General features: G+C 42.5%; 2 protein-coding genes across 5 annotated transcripts in view; one reads left to right on the top strand and one right to left on the bottom strand.

Annotated features, from left to right (window-relative positions):
• sfr1 (SWI5-dependent homologous recombination repair protein 1) overlaps positions 1–23,297 on the top strand; it is a 71,596-nt gene that overhangs the window by 9,905 nt on the left and 38,394 nt on the right. The window contains exon 5 of one of the 4 annotated variants that reach the window (XM_063071433.1): positions 1,293–2,219. The exons of 1 other annotated variant lie outside the window; for it this stretch is intronic. In XM_063071433.1, the coding sequence (XP_062927503.1) occupies positions 1,293–1,481 (189 nt within the window). In that variant the 3' untranslated portion in view covers positions 1,482–2,219. Of the gene's footprint in view, positions 1–1,292; positions 2,220–23,297 lie in introns of those variants that run through there. 2 more of the 4 variants (XM_063071435.1, XM_063071434.1) reach the window with 2 other exon arrangements.
• cfap43 (cilia and flagella associated protein 43) overlaps positions 5,792–23,297 on the bottom strand; it is a 129,607-nt gene continuing 112,101 nt past the window's right edge. Inside the window, exons 34-38 of the mRNA XM_063071432.1 lie at positions 21,010–21,169; positions 18,915–19,079; positions 18,561–18,641; positions 8,919–9,072; positions 5,792–6,103 (exon numbers count right to left, since the gene is read on the bottom strand). Coding sequence (XP_062927502.1) covers positions 5,925–6,103; positions 8,919–9,072; positions 18,561–18,641; positions 18,915–19,079; positions 21,010–21,169 — 739 coding nt within the window. The 3' untranslated portion in view covers positions 5,792–5,924. The remainder of the gene's footprint in view (positions 6,104–8,918; positions 9,073–18,560; positions 18,642–18,914; positions 19,080–21,009; positions 21,170–23,297) is intronic.

Genomic DNA, 23,297 nt, shown 5'->3' with positions numbered 1-23,297 from the left:
GCTGTTGGCCTTTACCACACTCTTCCCCCCCCCCCCACCCCACCTGTTGGAAACCCACCAGTTCTATTAATGTTTTGTTAGACTGAGATTTATTAAAACCAGGGCACAATTTCATGTGGCCCCACCCAACTACACCAACTGTTACTGCAATGGCATCCTGATTATAGCAAAGACGAGCCAAGCTGCAGCATGAGAGCATTGGCAAATTTAAAAATAAAGACAGAGCCACATTAAGTTCTAAATGTGATCAAAACTTTGGCCAGTGTCTCAGAGATTATGTTTTAATAAGTGTCAAAGAAGGAGATCTACAGAGGGAATTCCAAAGCACTGGACCCAGGCAGCTGGAGGTAAAGCTGCCAGTGATGAGTTGATTAATTCTGGGATGAAGAAGGCTGTTAATGGGAACATTATAGAGATCTCAAAAGATTGGGATATATTTGGGCAGGATGAGAGCTTTAACCGGGCCATTGTGGGTCATTGAGTACAGGGATTACTGATGAGTCAGATTTGTTGTGAGTTAGATCACAGGTTTACAGAGTCAAGTAGGGAAGACAGCTAGGAGTGAATTTGGGTTGTAGAGATGGGCATAAATGAAGGCATAAATAAGGGATTTGAAATTTAACCTAGGATCAGATATGATGCCCAGGTTGTGACAGTCTGGTACAACATCAGACACCTACTGTGAGAGGTTGGAGTACTGTATGTGGTTTGTTACATGAACGGAAGGCAGTAGTCATTCCGATGTTTTGGAGTGAATTTCTGTTCATTCACTCCCGGATGTCATATTTGCTATGGAAATGTGGAGCTTCTTTAAAACTGAAACTGTTTGTGGATGATGCAAAGAGGTGGAACATAAGCAGGAGGGGTAAAGAACAGATCCTGGGGAGTCCAGAGGTATGGAATGAATTAAAAAGATGACGTGATTTTCTGGTCACCACTGATGGCTAAGGATAGAAGGCATTAGGTGGGGTCCTGTGGAGAGTCATGTGTGACCGACTGTGTCAAAGACTGTCTTTGGGTTGAGGAAGATTTAGTGATTTTTGACAGTAACATTGGATGTAATTTAACCAACACTAAACACTATCCATTGTACCCGCTTATCCTTCGTTGTAGACTTGAACAGTGGTGTTTCTTTCATCAATCTCACTAGATTGCTTTTATATTTTCTGGGTTCAATGTATATTCAGATGTGTACTTTGGATAATTATCAGTTACTGATATTTTGCACCATAGGCAGGAACATTGTACTTTTCTCAATAATATACCAACATTATGATTCTTGTTTCTTGAAGAATAATTTGACAGAACTGGGGTTGCTGATAGAGAAATGGAGGAAGAGCAGCCAAAATTTGCTTTACGAACTTCAAAGGGCCCTTTCTACTGATAACAAGCCCACTCTCACTCAACTCATAGACAGCTTGGCTGTGGAAGATAGGCTGCTACACTACAACAGGTCTGAGGAGGACTTCATAGATACATGAGGATCAGCAGCCTTGTCACAACAATACAACACCCAGAACTGTGATGTAAGCCTTTAGTGACCCTGTGAACTCAACATTTTTTTGCCACGACGAGACATGCCTTATTATAAAGACTGCTCCACTGGGTTCTAAGTGTGTCCTGTTTTTATTTTCTAAAGTATGTTGTGCTTTCTGTTTTGAGAAAAATACAGTGCTATGTGTCATGGACTCTTTTCTAGCCATTATTGACACTGTTGGCATTATCCAGATGATATTTACGGTGGATTGGCACTTGCCCTGTCCTGCGGTGGTCCAAGATCACTTGAACAGGTTTTTACACGGTGCAGTGTTTCTCAGCAATGACCCATGGAGATGTTACAGCAGAGAATAACAATGCAACATTACACATTTCATAGGCGACTTTAATGGCTGAGGAGTAGACAGGGCAAGTATGCAGAGGCAAAGAATGGGAAGTCAGCATGATGATTGAGCTCAAGGCTTCTCTCAAGGGGGAGGAATTGGGGAAGATCACTGGATACAATGCAATGCCATTAGCTCAGTGAGGACTTTTTGTTATAGGTCACCGTTAAACTCAATAAAATATGACCAAGTGCAATCCGTTTAACAGCGCACTGCTGGTCATGAAATGGAACCTCCACTTCTATTAAAAATCTTTTAAGATGAATAGTGGGAATTAACTTTGAGACAAGCCTTCATTTAAATAAAGGGCACTATGAAGGTGCAATGCAGGAGTTGGCTGTGATGGATTGGGAAACATTAAAGGGTTGATGATGTATCTGCAATGGTTAGCTTTTAAAGACAGCATGGATGGAGTACATCATTCTTGTGAATGCAAAAATAAAATGAGGTGGCTTACAAAAGAAATTAGGGATAAAATTAGATCTAAGGAGGGAAAATATAAAATGGCAAGTCAAAGCAGGTAGCTTGACAATTGGGAGAGTTTAAAAGGATAAAGGCATTGATAGGTAGGGGTAAAATCAAGTGAGCTTGTAGGGCATATAAAAACTGATGGTAAATACTTCTATAATTATGCAAAAGGAAAAAAATGATGAAAGAAATGTTGGTTCCTCACAGTCAGACAGGGGGCAATTTATAACACGGAACAATGAAATGGCAGAGCAATTGCCACAGACTTTGGTTCTGTCTGCACAGAGAGGAGGAGGAGGCAAATAACCTCTTCATTAACATCACAAGATAAAGGAAATGGTTATCAGTTTCAGAAGAACTTGCACCCTCTAACTGCAGCACAGCAGTGGAAACTGCAAGCAGTTTCAAACTCCTGGGAATGCACACCTCACACAACCTCTCATGGTCCCAGAACACGTCCTACACAGTCAGGAAGGCTCACCAATACCTCTATTTTCTGAGGAGGCTGAAGATAGCTGGACTGTGCACATCCAAACTTGCGTTATTCTGCAGATGTGCAGTAGAGAGCATCCTAACAAATTGCATCACTGCTTGATACGGAAACTGCACTGCAACGGACAGGAGGGCTCTACAATGGTAGTCAGAACTGCCCAGTGCATCATCTGCACCAGCCTACCTGCTATCCAGGACATGTATACAGAAATGTGCAAGTAACATCATGAAGGATCTCACTCACCCTACTCATGGGCTATTTGTCCCACTCCCATCGGGTGGAGGCCAAGCAGATTCACGACAGGTCCACCAGACTCAAAAGTGGTTACTTTCCCCAAGCAGTAAGGCTGATTAACACCTCCACCCACTAACTCACCCCTCCATGCCTCAAATACCACTACTTTATTAATTCCTGTCAGTCACCTTATGAGCAAATACTCCTGTGCCTACTGTTACTTAGAGGACATAAAATCAATCTATGTATATAAATTATGTATTATGTTTTACTTGTGCTGCATTGGATTGGGAGTAACATTTCATTCTGCTGTACACTTATGCACTACAAATGACATTAAACAATCTTGAGTCAAAAGAGGATACAAATATAGAACAGGACAGACTTCAGCCCATGATATTGTGCTAACGCTTTAACCTACTCTAAGATCAATCTAACCCTTCCCTCCTACATAGCCCTCCATTTTTCTATTATTCATGTGCCCATCAAAGATTTTCTTAAATATATTTAATGTACCTGCATCTACCACCATTCCTGGCAGGGCATCACCCACACCCACTATACCTTGTGTAAAAACCTACCTCAGACATCCCCTCTAGACTTCCCACCAATCAACTAAAAAGTCTGCTGCTTTCTGTTGGTCATTTCGGCCCTGGGGGGACAAATGTCGACCTGACCTCTATCATCAAGTACCCTCCCAGAAATGTTGGGGAACACAGGATGTAGTAATGCAGAGAGACTGAATGAAATAGGTATTTAGTAGGGAAATGGGTTTGGAAAAATTAATGGAATTGAGGGCCAATAAATCCCCAAGCACTGATAATCCACCTCCTAGAATACTTAGAGGTGGCCACAAGATGCAATGCTGATGCTTTACCAAAGTTCTGTAGCCTCCAGAACAACTACAGTGGACTGGAGGATAATTAATGTGACCCGCCCCCCACTACGTTTTTTAAGAAAAAGAGAAAAAGCAGGGTATTACAGCCAGTTAGCTCGACATTGGTGGTGGAGAAAATTGCTGGGGTTGTAATATCAAACATGTGGATAGCAAGACAGGTTAAACTAAATCAACATGGATCATTGAAAAGCAAATCACACCTGACCAATCAATTAGAAACTTTTTGAAGATGCCATTAACACTGCCCATGAGAGAGAACTGGATAGAGGTTAGCATGCAAAATTAAAACACATATTAGTAGTAAAGTACTGACACAGATGGAGTAAATGTTGGCAGACAGCAAAGACCAGAAATAAATGGGTATCTTTTTCCATGTTCCAGGCATTTGCCATAAGGTTTGGTCCCAGCTATTCACAATATACATTAGTGATTTAGACGAGAAAACCAAATATAATTATTTCCAGGTTTGCAATGCTGCAAAGTGGGTGGGTGTGAGTGGAGAGGAGAATGCAAAGAGGCTCCAGAATGATCGGGAGACTGAGGGACTGGGCATAGTGTATGAACATGCAATATAATGTGGAGGAATGTGAAAGTATCCACCTATCTGGTAGAGGTATGTTATCTGAATGGTGATAGATTGGTATTGAGTATTTTATGGTATTGCTGAGGAAGGAAGTGCCTGCTAGGGAGAGATGGTTACCAGACTAATTTCTGGGATGGTAGAACTGACTTATAAAGAGAAACTAGATCAATTAGAGTCATATTCATTAAACTTTGGATGAATGAAAGGGGATCTTATGTTATCAGGACTGGAGAGATTTGATGTGATGTTCCTGATGATGGGGGGTCAGTCTAAGGCTGAGGGGTATACTATGTAGGACTAAGATGAGAGTGGTGACCCAGTGAAATTCTCCATCATGGAACACAGTTGAAACCAAATCATGGAATGTATTCGAGAAGGTGAATAGGACTTCAAGTGCTATAGGGACCAAGAGATGTGGGGGAGAGCTGAGTCAAGGAATTGAATTGGGATGATCAATCATAATCACAGTGCCACAGCAACCTCAAAGGGATGGTCTACTTTCATTCCCTCAAGAATGAGCTTTTAGTTAGTCACAGAAAAATGAATTGCTTTGGAGTTTTATTTCTCGATGGAATGTACGTACATTTGTTGAGAATTTTTAAATATTTCTTTAAATGCTTGCTATTGTTTATTTTGTGACAAATCTCTTACTCTAATTCCCCAATCAACCTTGGACAATTCTCCCTTATAACTAGGTGTTAAATTCCAGATTAGATTTCTGAATGGACCTTGAACCCATGAACAGTATCTCACTTCTTTATTTCCTATTTTTGAACTATTTATTTAGTTTAACTATTTAATATGTAGTTACTTTAATTCAATTTTCTTTTTCTCTATATATTATCATGAATTGCATTGTGCTGCTACTGCAAAGTTAACAAATTTCACGACGTATGCCAGTGATATTAAACCTGATTCTGATTCTGATTCTGATTCTGTGTCCCTCTCAAGCTGACTACACATCATGATTAAATATGTAGCTTGTGTTTTAACACTGCCCTGCTTCATGCCAAACTGGCAGTGTTTTCACCACAGGAGCTGTATACAACTGCTTAGAAAACTAACATTATGGATGCTGGAAATATCAATGTCTGAGAGAAAGAAACCGGGCTTTAACATTTCTTCTCCCTAATCCATAAACAACTGCCTAAGCTAATATAAATGTTTACTATGGGTGTGCTAACTCAGTTCCTCAGGTGACACAACAGGTGGAGTGCCTCATACACGACTGTACAAACTGAGAAAAACAAACATCTTTATTTTTTTATCAAAACAATTTAAAGTAGAACAACTGGCTGGATTATCTAGAGGTGCATTAATTTTCTGATAAAGCCAAACATTATTTTGTAGATCAGCAACAGAAGCTGTTTAATTGTAGATTTGTTCTTGTTTCTCTGTCAGCACTGGGAAGGTTCTCATGCGTTGTTTCTCTAGCTCATTCCTCAGGATAGTAATGTCTTCAGCTTGGGCCCTGGTCAGTTCTACCAGCCTCCTGTGCTGCATCAGTTCCTTGAAACGAGCAAGGGCATCCTCAGGTTTGACCACAGCTAACAGAGAGGGAAGATTCAATCACTAGTTGCATGTGCCCTGTGGATAAATGTGTTTACTGCTCAGGTAACACAACTCTATCTCTGACTGATCATATGTAGATGCCTACCAAAACCAGGGACAGGCCAAGAGAAGCCTGTGACCTTTGGTGCCAAGTTTGACTCCCAGGACAGAACTGATAATTGCTGATACCTTAATTGTAATCTTCCAAATTTCCCTTAATGTGGGATCCTTTTCCTTAGATCAGAAGGTTAACACTAGGTAACCTACAGACCAGCCAGCCTAATGTCATTGGGAAATATCAGAATCTATAATTAGTCATGGTGACGAAATATTTGAATGTTTTCAGATGAGAGTCATGCTTGTTGAATCTTATTTCACCTTTTCTCAGATGGGAACATTTGTAAATATTTCTTGTATGGAAATGCAGAAGTTATTTATGTTCCTCTGAAGGGATTGTTAGGTAAAGTGGAAATGTACAGCAGATTACTAGCCTGTTTTGGAATTTGGTTAAATATTAGGAAATACAGTAGGGCTGTACTAGTCTGCCAGCTGAGTTTTACTGTCCCTTGGGGATTTGAACGGGGGCTACAACTATTCACCATTATAGAGCAAAGTAAACAAACTTATCAATGTCATTAAAATATACAGAAACTTAGAATAAACATAAAAGGAACAAAGGTTTGTGACTGTAATGGAGGCAAAATTATCAATGTTCATTGCAAGATCTCCTCAAGTCACGGCAGGGTTCTGTTCCTTAGAACTGTTTACTACTTAACAGTTCATGGGCCAGAAATATGAATGTGAGCCGTGTTGCCAAATGGCAGAAGATCCCTGCAGCAAAACAGCAAATCCATCCTGCTGGTCTCCCAAACACTCCTCCATATGTACAGGCATATCTAATAATCAGAATCTAGAACCAAGAGGCTGTTCATAGGTTAAGGAGTTATTTCTTTACGACAGTAAACATGAGAAACTTCATTACTGCAAAAATCTTTGGACCTGTCTGTCCTGGAGAGCTGAGAATTGAATATATTAAAGTACACTAAGGATGTAAAAGGATATGGAAATTGGGTGAGAAAGTAGATGAGGTAGAGGATCAGCCGTTACGTTAATGAAAAACACAGCATGCTGAAGGCACCAAATACTCAAAACTGCAAGTGATTCCCCTTGGTGGGTAAGGGGTTGTATTTCAAGAAAATGAGCTGAAATGCAGTTTTCCATAATATGAATTTGCATCATCTGCTCCAGTCAAGGAATGTAAGTTGGAAAAAATGTGCATTTATTTAATTTTTCTCCCCCAAAAATCCATGAGGGTGAACTTTACTGTGTTTTGTTGAATGTTTGGGAAGTGATTTGTTAAACTGAATTTCCATAACCCAAATGGCTGTAAATGTAAGGGTTTGTCGGCACTGTATTTGCCTTGTGCTACTTTGATCAAATGTTCATTTTTCTTAGAACCAAAGTCTGAGAGCAATGGAGTAATGAAAAAACAAACATTAGTATAAAGGCAAAAACTCCTGACACAGGGATTTGGAAGTTTTTCTTTGAAGTCAGCTCAAATAGCCATTATTTCACCACTGACCACCAAATGTGGTAAATGGATTTTAATAAGGCAGCACAGATAAGATTGTCCACTTTGAATTGAAGAAGAATAGCTAAGTGCATTTTCTTTTATTCTCTCCCTCCTCAATCTCAGCAACTGTCCAATTACAGCCTACAGCACGGTAATAGCCCATGGTACATGCCCACCAACTCACCCCCACTGTAGACACTACAAACCTTCCTACTGTTTTATTTCTGCCCTGTCTACCCTTCTCTGTCACTATTTTTCTGCCTGTTTTTGATTATTGTCAAGTCAAGTCAAATTTATTTATAAAGCACATTTAAAAACAACCCTAGTTGACCAAAGTGCTGTACAAACCATAACAGGTAGCTAAAATCACAAATACAAAAAACACAGATATAAACAACAAGGCACACAGTTTATAGGCAAAAAATAAACAACGCATGAGCCTAGGCACGAGCCAAAAATCAGCCACATCAGGAAGATTCAAACACTAGTGAATAAAGGTAAGTTTTGAGCCTGGACTTAAAAGAGTCAAGGGAGGGGGCAGATCTGATAGGGAACATTGGTTATTTTAGCTGCACATGTGATGTTCTATTTCTGGATAATGTGGTAAGATGTTTTATAAATGCAATTTTCCCTTTCTATTCTAGCCACGTCAGGTCCACTCTCTCCTTGCATGTACAAAATTGGAGTTTAGGAGAATGAGGGGGGATCTCATTGAAACCTATCAAATATTGAAAGGCCTAGGTAGAGTCAATGTGGAGAGGATGTTTCCCATAATGGGTGAGACTAGAACTAGAGGGCACAGCCCCAGACAGGGGCATCCATTTAGAACAGAGATGAGGAGGAATTTCTTTCGTCAGAGAATGGTGAATCACTGGAATTCATTGCCACAGATGGCAGTGGGGACCAAGCCATTCAGTATATTTAAAGCATAATTTAATAAGTTCTTAACTAGTCAGGGCATCAAAGGTTACAAGGAGAAGGCAGGAGAATGGGATTGAGAGGATGATAAATCAGCCATGATAGGGATAGCAAAAGGGACTCAATGGGCTGAATGGCCTAACTCTGCTCCCATGTCTTAATGTCTAAGTTTCTGTTCAAAGTATTTCTGTGATCTCTCTGAAGGGAAGTGTGTGTTCTGCCTGTGCAGGATTAGTGGATGTTTGTGCAGGATCTATGGTGATTCAGAAGGGGTGGGATCTTTTAAACGCTTTGCTGCAACAACACCTGTTTCTACTCACTGGTCATTTCCTGGACATGTTGCCTCTCGCTGACAGAGATGTGCTGTTCTTTCAACAGCTGATCCATCACCTTCATATCCCGCTTTAGCTGTGAAATTTGCTTCTTCAGTTTTTTGATGTCATCTCCTTTCTGGAGAATAACTTTGCCATGAAACTGCAGGAAATAACATAGTCAAACACTGATAATCCCTAGGGAAACTAGGAATCCAGCTGAGTGTGTTTATTTCTTTGGAAACAACTTCAGAGTCACACAGCATGAAACAGACTGTGCCAACCATCAAGTGACCTATATCATTAACATCATTTTTATTCTTCCCTCCTTCACATCAGATTCTACTACCCACCTACGTACTCAGGACAATTTAGAGCAACTAGTTAACCAGCCAACCCAACACTCTAAGGATGTGGGATGAGACCAGAAACCCTTTGGCAACAGGGAGAACTTGCAAACACCATGCATAGATTACAAGAACATAAAACAAAACAGCATAGGGATTGGCCCTTTGGCCCACAATGTTTGTGCCAAACAATGCCAAACTGAATTGAGGAGAGACTGGATAGGCTGTTTTTTTTATTCCCCTGGAGACTGAGGGTAACCTTGAGGTATACAGTCATGAGGCGCATAGATAAGATGAATGATTACAGTTTTTTCACTAAGGTAGAATAATTCAAAACTGGAGGGTTTAGATTTAAAATGAGAATGGAAAGATAAAAAAGAGACCTAAAAAAACAACTTTTTCATAGAGGCGATAGTGGGTATATTGGTAGAGGTGGGTACAACTACAATATTTAAAAGACATTTTGACTGGTACATGGATCGGAAGGGCTTAAGAGGGATATGGGGCAAATGCAGATAAATGGGACTGGCTTAGGTAGACAACTTGGTTGGATGACACTATTTATCAACTGTTTTTTGCAAGTTCCAAAAGATACTTAGTATTGAAAATACTTCACTTTAGGTTTCTGTTAGCATCAAGCTGCTTTGGGGTAAGCTTTTGATTTACTTTGGACAAATATGGAATCGTTTCAACTAGAGTCTTTTAAAGAACCAAACAAAAATGACAGTCTGAATTCTCTCAAAATTTGCCATTGAACCCTGTTCAAGAGTGGCATGAGGGCAGAACTGAGTGTCATTGCTATTACTAAGGCAAAAATGCTCGAAATGTCTGAAAGTAGATAAGTAATCTGCACCAGATGGAATACACCCAGGGTTCTGAATGAGGTAGCCCAAGAGATCCTGGAGGCATTAGTAATGTTTTTTCAAGAATCATTTGATACTGGAATGGTCCTGGAGGACTGGAAAATTGCAAATGTCACTCCACTCTTTAAGGGAGGAAGGCAGAAAAAAATAAATTATAGGCCAATTTGGACTCCAATATATTCCCTTAGTGGTTGGTAATATATTAGAGTCCATTATTAAGAATGAGGTTTCGGGGTACTTGGAGGCACATGGTAAAAAAAGGCTAAAGTCAGCAATGTTTCTTTAAGGGGAGATCTTGCCTGACAAATTCCAGATGTATGTTGCCTTCCAGGTGCCAGGGTCTGGAACATTTCAGATTGCTTCCTCAGCATTCTTAAGTGGGAGGATGAGCAGCCAGAGGTTGTGGTCCATGGGGGTACCAATGGCATAGGTAGGAAGAGTGACGAGGTTCTGCAAAGTGAGTTCCGCGAGTCAGGTGCTAACTGAAAGGACAGGATCTCCAGGATTGTGATATCAGGATTGCTACCCGTGCCAAATGCTAGTGAGACCAGAAATGGGAAGATCATACATACAGTTTAACACGTGGCTGAGGAGTTGGTGTAGGAGGAAGGACATCAGAGTTTTGGATTATTGGGCTCTCTTCCAGGGAAGGTAGGAGGCAGTTTGCACTTGAACTGGAGGAAGAATAATACCCTAGCAGGAAGGTTTACTAGTGTTGGACAGCTGGGGGGGGGGGGTGGGATTAGATTTAGAGTTGCAGGGGAATGGGAACCAAAGTGCCAGAACAGATAGTGGAAAGGTTGTGGAGATGTTGTCAAGACAAAAACCTTAAACAAAGTCAGGAATAAAATGGTTAATCATGGTGCGACTAATGTTCTGAACAGCATATATTTCAATGCAAGAAATATTGTAGGAAAGGCAGATGAGCTCAGGACATGGATCAATACATGGAAATATGATATTGTTGCCGTTAGTGAGACTTGGTTGCAAGAGGAGCGGGATTGGCAGCTCAGTATTCCGGGGTTCCGCTGTTTTAGACAAAACAGAGTGGGAGGGATTAAAGGGGGAGGGATGGTGTTACTCATCAGGTAGAATGTCACAGCAGTGCTCAGTCAGGACAGACTGAAGAACTCGTCTAATGAGGCTTTGGGTAGAACTGAGGAAGTAAAAAAGTATGACCACATTAATAGGGTCATATTATAGACCCCCCCCCAACAGTCAATGGGATTTCTGAAGAGATCACAGGTTGTTGCAAGAAACATAAGATTGTTAGAGACATAGAAACATAGAAAACCTACAGCACAATACAGGCCCTTTGGCCCACAAAGCTGTGCCGAACATGTCCTTACCTTAGAACTACCTAAGCTTAACCATAGCCCTCTATTTTTCTAAGCTCCATGTATCCATCCAGGAGTCTCTGAAAAGACCCTATTGTATCCACCTCCACCTCTGCCGTCGGTAGCCCATTCCACACACACACCACTCTCTGCATAAAAAACTTACCCCTGACATCTCCTCTGTACCTGCTTCCAAGCATCTTAAAACTACACCCTCTCCTGCTAGCCATTTCAGCCCTGGGAAAAGGCCTCTGACTATCCACATGATCAATGCCTCTTATTACCTTGTACACCTCCATCGTCACCTCTCATCCTCCATCGCTCCAAGGAGAAAAGGCCGAGTTCACTCAACCTATTCTCATAAGGCATGCTCCCCAATCCAGGCAACATCCTTGTAAATCTCCTCTGCACCCTTTCTATGGTTTTCACGTCCTTCCTGTAGTGAGGTGACCAGAAATGAGCACTGCACTCCAAGTGGGGTCTGACCAGGGTCCTATATAGCTGCAACATTACCTCTCGGTTCTTAAACTCAATCCCACGATTGATGTATGCCTTCTTAACCACAGAGTCAACCTGCATAGCAGCTTTGAGTGTCTTATGGACTCAGACCCCAAGTCCCTCTGATCCTCCACACTGCCAAGAGTCTTGCCATTAATGCTATATTCTGCCATCATATTTGACCTGCCAAAATGAACTAGCTCACACTTATCTGGGTTGAACTCCATCTGCAACTTCTCAGCCCAGTTTTGCATCCTATCAATGTCCCGCTGTAACCTCTGACAGCCCTCCACACTATCCATAACACCCCCAGCCTTTGTGTCATTAGCAAATTTACAAACCATCCCTCCACTTCCTCATCCAGGTCATTTATAATAATCACAAAGAGTAGGGGTCCCAGAACAGATCCCTGAAGCACATCACTGGTCACCGGCCTCCATGCAGGATATGACCCGTCTACAACCACTCTTTGCCTTCTGTGGGCAAGTCAGTTCTGGATCCACAAAGCAATGTCCCCTTGGATCTCATGCCTCCTTACTTTCTCAATAAGCTTTGCATGGGGTACATTATCAAATGCCTTGCTGAAATCCATATACACTACATCTACAGCTCTACCTTCATCAATGTGTTCAGTCACATCCTCAAAAAATTCAATCAGGCTCGTAAGGCACGAGCCGCCTTTGACAAAGCCATGTTGGCTATTCCTAATCATATTATGCTTCTCCAAATGTTCATAAATCCTGCCTCTCAGGATCTTCTCCATCAATTTACCAACCACTGAAGTAAGACTCACTGGTCTATAATTTCCTGGGCTATCCCTACTCCCTTTCTTTAATAAGGAAACAACATCCACAACCTTCCAATCCTCTGGAACCTCTCCCGTCCCCATTGATGACGCAAAGATCTTTGCCAGAGGCTCAGCAGTCTCCTCCCTCGCTTCCCACAGTAGCCTGGGTTACATCCTGTCCAGTCCCGGTGACTTATCCAACTTGATGCTTTCCAAAAGCTCCAGCACATCTTCTTCCTTAATATCTACATGCTCAAGCTTTTCAGTCCGCTGCAAGTCATCCCTACAATCGGCAAGATCCTTTTCCATAGTGAATACTGAAGCAAAGTATTCATTAAGTATCTCTGCAGCCTCCTCCGATTCCATACACACTTTTCCACTGTCACACTTGATTGGTCCTATTCTCTCACGTCTAATCCTCTTGCTCTTCACATACTTATAGAATGCCTTGGGGTTTTCCTTAATCCTGTCCGCCAAGGCCTTCTCATGGCCCCTTCTGGCTCTCCTAATTTCATTCTTAAACTCCTTCCTGCTAGCCTTATAATCTTCTAGATCTCTATCATTTCCTAGTTTTTTGAACCTTTTGTAAGCTCTTCTTTTCTTCTTGACTAGATTTACAACAGCCTTTGTATACCACGGTTCCTGTACCATACCATCCTTTCCCTGTCTCATTAAAACGTACCTATGCAGAACCCCACGCAAATATCCCCTAAACATTTGCTGCATTGCTTCTGTATGTTTCCCTGAGAACATCTGTTTCCAATTTATTTATTTATTATTGAGTGCAATTGTGAACAATGGCCAGATCAGAAATGCTGATCAAGTCAACTAGTTCTCAAAGAGAACTCTGATAGGTCAATCAGACGGTTCACTGCTGCTCCGCGATAGAACACAAAACAGGCACAAGGGTCGCTAGCCCCTGTACCCCAGAAACACACCTGAGTGGTGCGGCGGAGGTATGTGCTATGCATGACCTGATCTGAAAGCATCATGTTGACTCATAACAGATTGTGTTCATGGTGGAACAGCTTGGTCAAGGATGGGGTGATCAGCACTGATGGACAAATTATACCTCCACTACCCCAGAGTAGTGCTTCCAAGTTCTTGCCTGATAGCCTCATATTTCCCCTTACTCCAATTAAGCATTGCTCTAACTTGTCTGTTCCTATCCCTCTCCAATGCTATGGTAAAGGAGACAGAATTGTGATTACGATCTCCAAAATGCTTTCCCACTGACAGACCTGACACCTGACCAGGTTCATTTCCTAATACCAGATCAAGTACAGCCTCTCCTCTTGTAGGCTTATCTACATATTGCGTCAAGAAACCTTCCTGAACACACATAGCAAACTCCACCCCATCTAAACCCCTCACTCTAGGGAGATGCCAACCAATATTTGGGAAATCAAAATCTCCCACCACAACGACCCTGTTATTGTTACTCCTTTCCAGAATCTGTCTCCCTATCTGCTCCTCGATGTCCCTGTTACTATTGGGTGGTCTATAAAAAACACCCAGTAGAGTTATTGACCCCTTCCTATTCCTAACTTCTACCCACAGAGCCTCCGTAGACAACCCCTCCATGACTTTCTCCTTTTCTGCAGCTGTGACACTATCTCTGATCAACAGTGCCATGCCCCCACCTCTTTTGCCTCCCTCCCTGTCCTTCCTGAAACATCTAAAGCCTGGCACTTGAAGTAGCCATTCCTGTACCTGCACCACCCAAGTCTCTGTAATGGCCACAACATCATAGCTCCAAGTGCTGATCCATGCTCTAAGCTCATTCGCTTTACTCATAATACTCCTTGCATTAAAATAGACACACCTCAAACCATCGGTCGGAGTACGTCCCTTCTCTATCACCTGCCTACCCACCCTTTTGCGCTGTTTCCAAGCTTTCTCTATTTGTGAGCCAAACTCCCTTTCCTCCGTCACTTCAGTTCAGTTCCCACCCTAGAGCAATTCTAGTTTAAGCTCTCCGCAATAGCCTTTGCAAACCTCCCCGCCAGGATATTGGTCCCCCTCAGATTCAAGTGCAACCCGTCCTTTTTGTACAGGTCACACCTGCCCCAGAAGAGGTCCCAATGATCCAGAAATCTGAATCCCTGCCCCCTGCTCCAATCCCTCAGCCACACATTTATCCTCCATCTCATTCTATTCCTATACTCACTGTCACGCGGCACAGGCAGTAATCCCGAGATTACTACCTTTGTGGTCCTGCTTCTCAACTTCCTTCCTAACTCCCTGTAGTCTGCTTTCAGGACCTCCTCCCTTTTCCTACCTATGTCGTTGGTACCAATATGTATCACGGCCTCTGGCTGTTCTCCTTCTCACTTCAAGATATCGTGGACGCGATCAGAAACATCCCGGACCCTGGCACCTGGGAGGCAAACTACCATCCGCGTTTCTTTTCTGCATCCACAGAATCGCCTGTCTGACCCCCTAACTAGAGTTCCCTATCACTGCTGCCATCCTCTTCCTTTTCCTACCCTTCTGAGCCACAGGGCCAGACTCTGTGCCAGAAGCGCAGCCACTGTTGCTTCCCCCAGGTAGGCCGTCTCCCCCAACAGTACTCAAACAGGAGTGCTTATTGTTAAGGGGGACAGCCACTGGGGTAGTCTCTAGCATCTGCTTCTTGCCCTTCCCCCTCCTGACTTTTAGCCACTTATCTGTCTCCCCAGGCCCCGGTGTGACTACCTGCCTATAGCTCCTCACTCTCCCTGACCAGACCAAGTTGATTTTAACTTTCCACATATGGACTGGGATCCCATACTGTAAAAGGCCTAGATAGGACAGGGTTTGTCAAATGTATTCAGGGGAGTTTCCTTAATCAGGATGCAGAAATCCCAATGACAGAGTGCAATACTTGATCCGCAATTAGGGATTGAGGCAGGGCAGGTGAAAGAAGTTTGTGTCAGGAAACATTTTGTATCCAGTGATGCTAATGCTACTAGTTTCAAAGTAAGTATGGAAAAATATATGTCTGGTCCACAGTTTGAGATTCTAAATTGGAGAAAGGCCAATTTTGATGGTGTCAGAAATTATTTGGCAAGTGTGGATTGGGACAGCCTGTTTTCTGGCAAAAGTGTACTTCGTAAGTGGGAAGCCTACAAAAGTGAAATTTTTGTGAGTACAAAGCCTGTGAGAATAAAAGGTAAAGATAACAGGTTTAGGGAACTTTAGTTTTCAAGAGGTATTGAGGACCTAGTTAAGAAAAAAAGGAGGTGAATAGCATATATAGGCAGGGAGGAACAAATGAGGTACTTATAGAGTATAAGAAATGCAAGAGAACACTTAAGAAATAAATCAGGAGGGCTAAAGGAAGAACATAGAATAGTACAGCACAGTACAGGCCCTTCGGCCCACAATGTTGTGCCGACCCTCAAACCCTGCCTCCCATATAAGCCCCCACCTTAGATTCCTCCATGACATGAGGTTGCCCTTGCAGTCAAGGTGAAGGAGAATCATAAGGAATCTACACATACGTAAAGAGCAAAAAGATTGCAGGAACAAAACTGGTCCTCTGTAAGATCAGAATGGTAATTATACATTGAGCTAACAGAGATGGAGGAGATCTTAAATATTTTTTGCATCTGTATTTACTCAGGAATCAGACAGATGCATAGAAGTGAGGCAAAGCAGCAACAAGGTCAGATTACAGAGGAACTCAGCAGGGCAGGCAGCATCAATGGAAAAGAGTATGGTCAACATTTTGGGCCGAGACCCTTCGGCAGGAGTCAAGTTATTGGAAGTTATTCTAAGGGACTGGATACATGAGTATTTGGAAAGAGATAGGCTGATTAGGGATAGTCAGATAAGGATGGCTTTGTGCATGGTAGGTCGTGTCTAACCAATCATATGGAGTTTTTCGAAGAAGTTACCGGGAAAGATGATGGAGACGAGGCAGTGAATGTTACCTACATGGACTTCAGCAAGGCACTTGACAAGGTTTCAAGATGAGGCAGTAAATTGAATCAAACATTGGCTTTGTGGAAGAAGCCATAGAGTGGTAATAGATGGTTGCCTCTCTGACAGGAGGCTTGTGACTAGTGCAGTGCCGCAAGTATTGGTGCTGGGTCCCTTGTTGTCACCTATTTCAATGATCTTGATTATAATGTGGTTAACTGGATCAGCAAACCAGACACCAAATTGAGGGTGTGGTGGGCAGCAAGAACAACTGTCAGAGCTCGTAGTGTGATCTGGACCAGCTGGAGACATGGGTTGAAGAGCAGCAGATGGAATTTAATGCATTCAAGTTCGAGGTGTTGCACTTTGGTAGAACCAACCAGGGTAAGCCTTTCACGATGAGCAGTAGGACACTGAGGAGTGTGGTAGAGCAAAGGGATCTAGGGATACAGTTCCATCATTCATTGAAAGTGGTGGCAGAAGTAGATAGGTTCGTAAAGAAAATTTTGGCACATTGGCCTTTATAAATCAAAGTATTGAGTACAGAAGATGAGCTGTTATGTTGAAGTTGTATAAGATGTTGGTGAGGGTTAATTTGGGGTATTGCGCACAGTTTTGGTCACCTAGCTACAGAAAAGTTGTAAATAAATTTGAAATAGTACATAGAAAATTTACAACGATGTTGCAGGGACCGGAGGACCTGAGATACAAGGAAAGATTGAATAAGTTAGGATTTTATTCCTTGGAACATAGAAGACTGAGAGGAGGTTTGATAGAGGTATACAAAATTATGAGGGCTATAGATACGGCAAATGCAAGCAGGCTTTTTCCACGGAGATTGGGTAGGACTAGAACCAGAGGTCATGGATTAAGGATGATAGGTGAAAAGTTTAAGGGGAACATGAGGGGAAACTTCTTTACTCAGAGGACTATGACATAAAGCAGAGAATGGGGTTGAAAGAGATAATAAATAAGCTATGATGGAATGGTGGAGCAGACCTGATGGCCCGAATGGCCGAATTCTTTTCCGATTTCTTAGGGTCTGCTAGTTTATTTTCATGACCCTAGTTTTTGTCTCTCCCTCCTAGAGGTAAAATTTTTTTCTAATTTGAGGTTTGGGCATCTCTGGCAAGCCTAATTGCCTTGACTGGTTTACTGGGGCATTTTGGAGTTGACCACACTGAAGGGCCTGAAGGTGGGTAGACCAGACCAGGCAAGGATGGCAGATCTCTTCCGCTGCAAGACATTATTGAATCTGATTGGTTTTCACAACAATCCGCTAGCTTTGGGGCTCCCTATCATGAATTAATAGTTTCTACTGAATTGACCTTGCACAGTTCCGTACTGAGATCTGATCTGTGGATCAATAGTTCACGTACTGGGTTTTACTGGTAGTGTAACATAACCGCCAGCCCACCATCATCCCTGCACCTGTGTCAGCATCTCTTAAATCTCAGGGTACTCTTTCTGGAATAGGCTCACCCTGTCCATCTGTACTGGTTATATAATGTGTCACTTTGATCAGCTTCTGTGTAAAGAGCTGAGGAGCCTTTCTCTTGAAGTTGTACAGCACACAACAGGCCCCTGGGGTTGACCATTTGCCAATCTACACATCCCATTTTCCCACATAAGGAATGTATCCTATGCCTTGCCTTTTTAAGTGTCTGTTTAAATGCCTCTTAAACACAGTGATTGTATCTGATTTCACCAGCTGGCAATGTTTTAGATATAAACCACTGTTTTTTTTTAGCCCCTCAGATCCCTTGAGTGATTGACATTGTTCAGCAACTCCCCAATGCAGGAAGTTTTAGTATCATCCCCTCTCCTTCACACCCCATTCTGAAAATTGCCTTAGGTGATCTCTACCCAAGAGGCTGACAGCAGATTTAATATAAAGGTATTGTTTCACTTACCTTCTCCTGTCCTTCCACTGATCGTTCCATTATCATTATGTGTTGATTGACTTGAGCCTCATAATTATCCTCTCTCAGATACTAGGAGACAGTAAGGTAGATGATGTTACATAGATGAGCTGTTTGTTGAACATTCACATAACCCACAGTAGACATAACATCAATGTCTTAACAATGTTGAAAGCCAAATACATTGGTCCTAGAGCCTGGTACCTGAGATTTCAACATCAGGTCTGAGGATTCTGGTCCCAGTTAGCTGAGTTTCCCTATATCCACATCACCCCATCCCCTGTGTTCCCCATCAGATGAAGGACCCACTTCCCAAGATCTTCTCAGTGCTGAGCCACACATTACCATTTGTGCCTGTTTGGTGATCCTGAACTTGAGGGTGTCGCGGATCTTGTTGTTCAAGTCATCCACCTGCATCAGCATCTTCTTGTACTCCCACTCCAGCTGGGCAATTCCTTTCTTGAAGTCCTTGCATTCCACCATAATCGCCACTTTCTTTTCTCCTAGTAGCTGGACACCAACAAACATGGGTCACAATTGAATTCCAAGCACATGGCCTATTTGCTCATCACTCACCCTACCCTCTGCTGGGTAGAGATTGTGCTTCTGGCTTTCTGTTCCTCTGTTTGAACTGGTCCTCACTTAACTATTGTCACCTCATCTGTGGATCCATACTTCATGTCACTTTGGTTCTTTTGCCTAGCCAGTGTCTGTAATAATTAACACCTCTGCCAATGGGAACAATTTCTCTTCATTTACTGAAAACAACTGCAGGTGCTAGAAATATGAAATATAAACTGAAAATGTTGGGAACACTTGTCTGATCAGGCAGCATCTGTGCAGAGGGAAACACGGTTAACATTTCAGATCAATGACCTACAGGTAGATGCTACCTGACCTGTTTTGTATTTTGAAAAAAATTGTGTCTTCATATGTGATTATACTTACCCTATGGAATCCCCTAGTAATCTCCTGTGTTCTACAGAGGACAGCCCTAGTTTCTACAGCTTATGTACATAACCAAGGTCCCACATCCTTACATTTAGTTCGTCTGTTCTTTACTCTTTTCCAGGACTGAGCACAACACTCCAATCATGGCCAAAACTGTGTTTATAATGATCCATCATAACATCCTTGCATGGACATTGATCTTGGAGATGAACCTATTATTTATCAAGTTTTCACTCATTGACCCTATTACTTCAGAAGAAATCTTATCAAGTTAGCTGCACACAATGTATGTTTAGTAAATTTATGCTAGTATTCTTTAATTAACCTCACTTGTCAAAGTGGCTGCTAATTTAAACTTGATTATCATCTCTATTGCCAAAGTTAATCAGGTGGGACTATAGTTGCCAGGTTTATCCCTGAATACTTACTCAAGGTGCATCATTTGCAAATCTCCAGCCCTGGCACCACCTACAGACATCTACAAGATTAAAGCTAATGTCTCTGCAAATTTCATCTCCCCTTCCTCGACAAGCTAGGATGCATCAGGTGACCTTTCCATAGTGAACCTTTCAGTTGTTGGTGTTGGAAACCTAAACACCGGAAACAAATGAAAACCTCCAACAATGCTGCCAGACCTGCTGAGTGTTTCCTCTTCATATTTCCTGCACATAGTTTTACTTTGTATTTTTGGAATGCTTGATCTTTATTTGATCAAAGCATTAAAAAGATTTGGTAGGAGAAAAAGAAACTTTCCTTGGGTGAGCAAGTCCAGAGCAAAGGGGACACTTCCTGGAAATTGCCCAGCTGTTGAGACATGGCATCCTGACACAAAGGGCACTGGAAAAGTGGGGCAGCTAAAAGTCAAATAAATTGCAGATGCTGGAAATCTATAATAAAGCCAGATAATGTTGGAGCTACTCAGCAGGACAGGCAGACTGACCATTGAGTATAAACAGGGACTTCTTGGAGCTGAGGATCAGTCCAATAATTCCAAATCATAACTGAGATTTATGGAAAGAGGATTATAAGAATGGAACTGGGTTGGGGTCAGTATGTGAAGCTTGGAAAAGATCAGCTTGATCTGAAAGAGACACCAGAAACTGCAGGTGTTGGAACCTGGAGCAACAAACAGTCTGCTGGAGAAACTCAATGGGTCAAGCAGTATCTGTGGAGGGGTAAAAGAACTGGTGATGTTTTGGGAATAATTTGACAGGTGGAACAAGGAGAGGGAGCTGAATGGTTCTCACGGAAGCCTCAAAAGGGTCTTCAGTTGATCAGTCAGGAATAGGGATGCTGTTCATGGCTCTACTAATGGCCAACCAGCAGGAGGCAGTGGAGAGCAGCTGTACCACTCCACCCTGCCACCCTGCTCGCTGGCTGCATTGGCTACCCAGATAGCATGCATTCTAGGGTTCTGTTTAAACCTTCTCTCTTCTATCTTCTGTCTCTCTGAAAGGGTGGACAGCCTGCAGTGGGTCTGTGGGCTTACCTGAATGGTATTGTTCAGGTCCTCCACAACGCTCTTGTTCAGGAGGAGGAAGCTCGAGTAGTCCAAGATGAAGTCATCTTCTAGCACCTCCACCTGTCCTTGCTTCAACACCAGTTGTATCATCAGATTCAGCTGGAACTGTGACTTGATCTCCCGCAGACTGCTCAGAGAGAGGTGTGGACAGAGGTTTATCTGGTAACTAAGACCTCAAGTCTACAACAGCTAGCAACAGTTTCTACCCTATTAATGTCCCTTAATACTTTAAGAAACTTAATTCCCACCCCAACCTAAATTCCAGAAACACAAAACCAGTTTCTGCACTGTTTGATTATCTGAGATTCTGGGCTATACAGTGGTGTAGTGGCCTCACTTCGATCCTGCAGCCCAAATTGGATCCAGACCTGGCAAGAGTTTACATTTCTCCATGTGACTGTGTTACTTTCCCCTGGGTGCTCTGGTTTCCTTCTAAATTCCAAAGAAGTGATGAAGGGTTATTTGGCTGTTAAGTTGATGGCAAAAAGAATCAATAAGGGAATTGACCAGAATATATCGGAGGGAATAATTAGCAGGGAGGAAAAAGAAGAGGGGGAATGGGACTGATGGGTTGCTCTCCAGTTCAAAAGTTCAAAGTAACTTTATTATCAAAATACATATTTGTCACTATATGCAATCCTGAGATTCACCTTCTTGTAGGAATTCACAGCAAGTATACAAAAGACACGAAAGACTGCACCCTATGGGACGGACAAACAACCAAATTGCAAAAGACAACCGTGCAAATACAAAAGGAAAAATATATGTAAATAAATAAGTGATAAATATTGAGAACACGAGATGAAGAGTCCTTCAAAGTGAGTCCATAGATGTGGGAACAGTTCAGGGATGGAGGGAGTGAAGTTGTCTCCTCTGATTCTGGAGCCTGACAGTTGAGGGGTAATAATTGTTTCTGAATGTGGTGGTGTGGGTCCTATAACTCCTTCCTGATGGCAGCAGCGAGGAGAGAGCATGGCCTGGATGGTTGGGGTCCTTGAGGATGGATACTGCTTTCTTGTGACAGCACTCCATGTAGATGTGCTTAATGGTGGGGAGGGCTTTACCTGTGATGAACTGGGCTGTATCCACTGCTTTTTGTAGGCTTGTCTACTCAAGACTATTGATGTTTCCATACCAGGCCGTGATACAACCAATCAATATACTCTCCACCACATATCTATAGAAGTTTGTCAAAGTTTTAGATGACATGCTGAATCTTTGCAAACTTCAAAGAAGGTAGAGGTACCACCATGCTTTCTTTGAAATTGCATTTACATGCTGGACCAAGGACAGATCTTCTGAAATAATAACACTAAAGAATTTAAGGTTGCTGACCCTCTCCACCTCTAATGAGGATCGGCTCATGGACTTCTGGTTTCCTCCTCCTGAAGTCAATACTTAGCTCCCTGCTCTTGCAGTGTTGTCATCAACAAACTTAAATATGGCATTGTGGCTATGCTCAGACTCACAGTCATAAGTATAAAGTGAGTAGAGCAGAGGCTAAGCACACAGCCTTATGGTCCATCTGTGCTGATGGTGATTGTGGAGGAGAGATTGCTGCCAATCCGAACTGACTGGAATCTGCAAGTGAGGAAGTATTGGCTCTGCAAGGTATTGAAGCTTATTGATTAGTTTTGAGGGGATGATAGCATTGAATGCTGTGCTGTAGTCAATGAAGAGCATCCTGATGTATGTACTTTCAATGTACAGATATTCCATAGTTAAGTGAAGAACCAATGAAATGGCATTGTTATGGCAGGCAAAATGGAGCGGATCCAAGTTGTTTCTCAGGCAGGAATTGATATGTTTCATCACCAACTTCTCAAAGCTCTTCATTACAGTGGATGTAAGTGCTACTGGATGACAGTCACTGAGGCAGGTTACTACCTGTATAATTCAAGCCTACTTGAAGCAGGTGGGTACCTCAAACTGTCGAAGCGAGGGAGTAAGGATATCAGTGAACACTCCAGCCAATTGATTGACACAGGTCTTTAGTACTTGGCCAAGTATCCATCTGGGCCAAATGCTTTCTGCAGACTTACCCTCATGAAGATGCTCGCATGTCAGCCTCAGAGACTGAACTCACAGGTTCATCAGGGGCTATGAAAGTTCGTGAAGGTGCCTCCTTTTCTTGACAGTCAAAGCAAACATGAAAGGCATTGTGTTCATCTGGGAGCGAAACCCCGTGGTCATCTGTGTCGCTTGGTTTCACGGTTTCACTCTGTAAGAACTGATAGCACACCAGCCCTGCCACC

This window comes from Mobula hypostoma, chromosome 19 (genome assembly GCF_963921235.1).
Source record: "Mobula hypostoma chromosome 19, sMobHyp1.1, whole genome shotgun sequence".
In the NCBI taxonomy this organism is placed as follows: Eukaryota; Metazoa; Chordata; class Chondrichthyes; order Myliobatiformes; family Myliobatidae; genus Mobula; species Mobula hypostoma.
The sequence above is the reverse complement of the archived record's forward strand: the minus strand, read 5'-3'. Positions and strand labels throughout refer to the sequence as shown.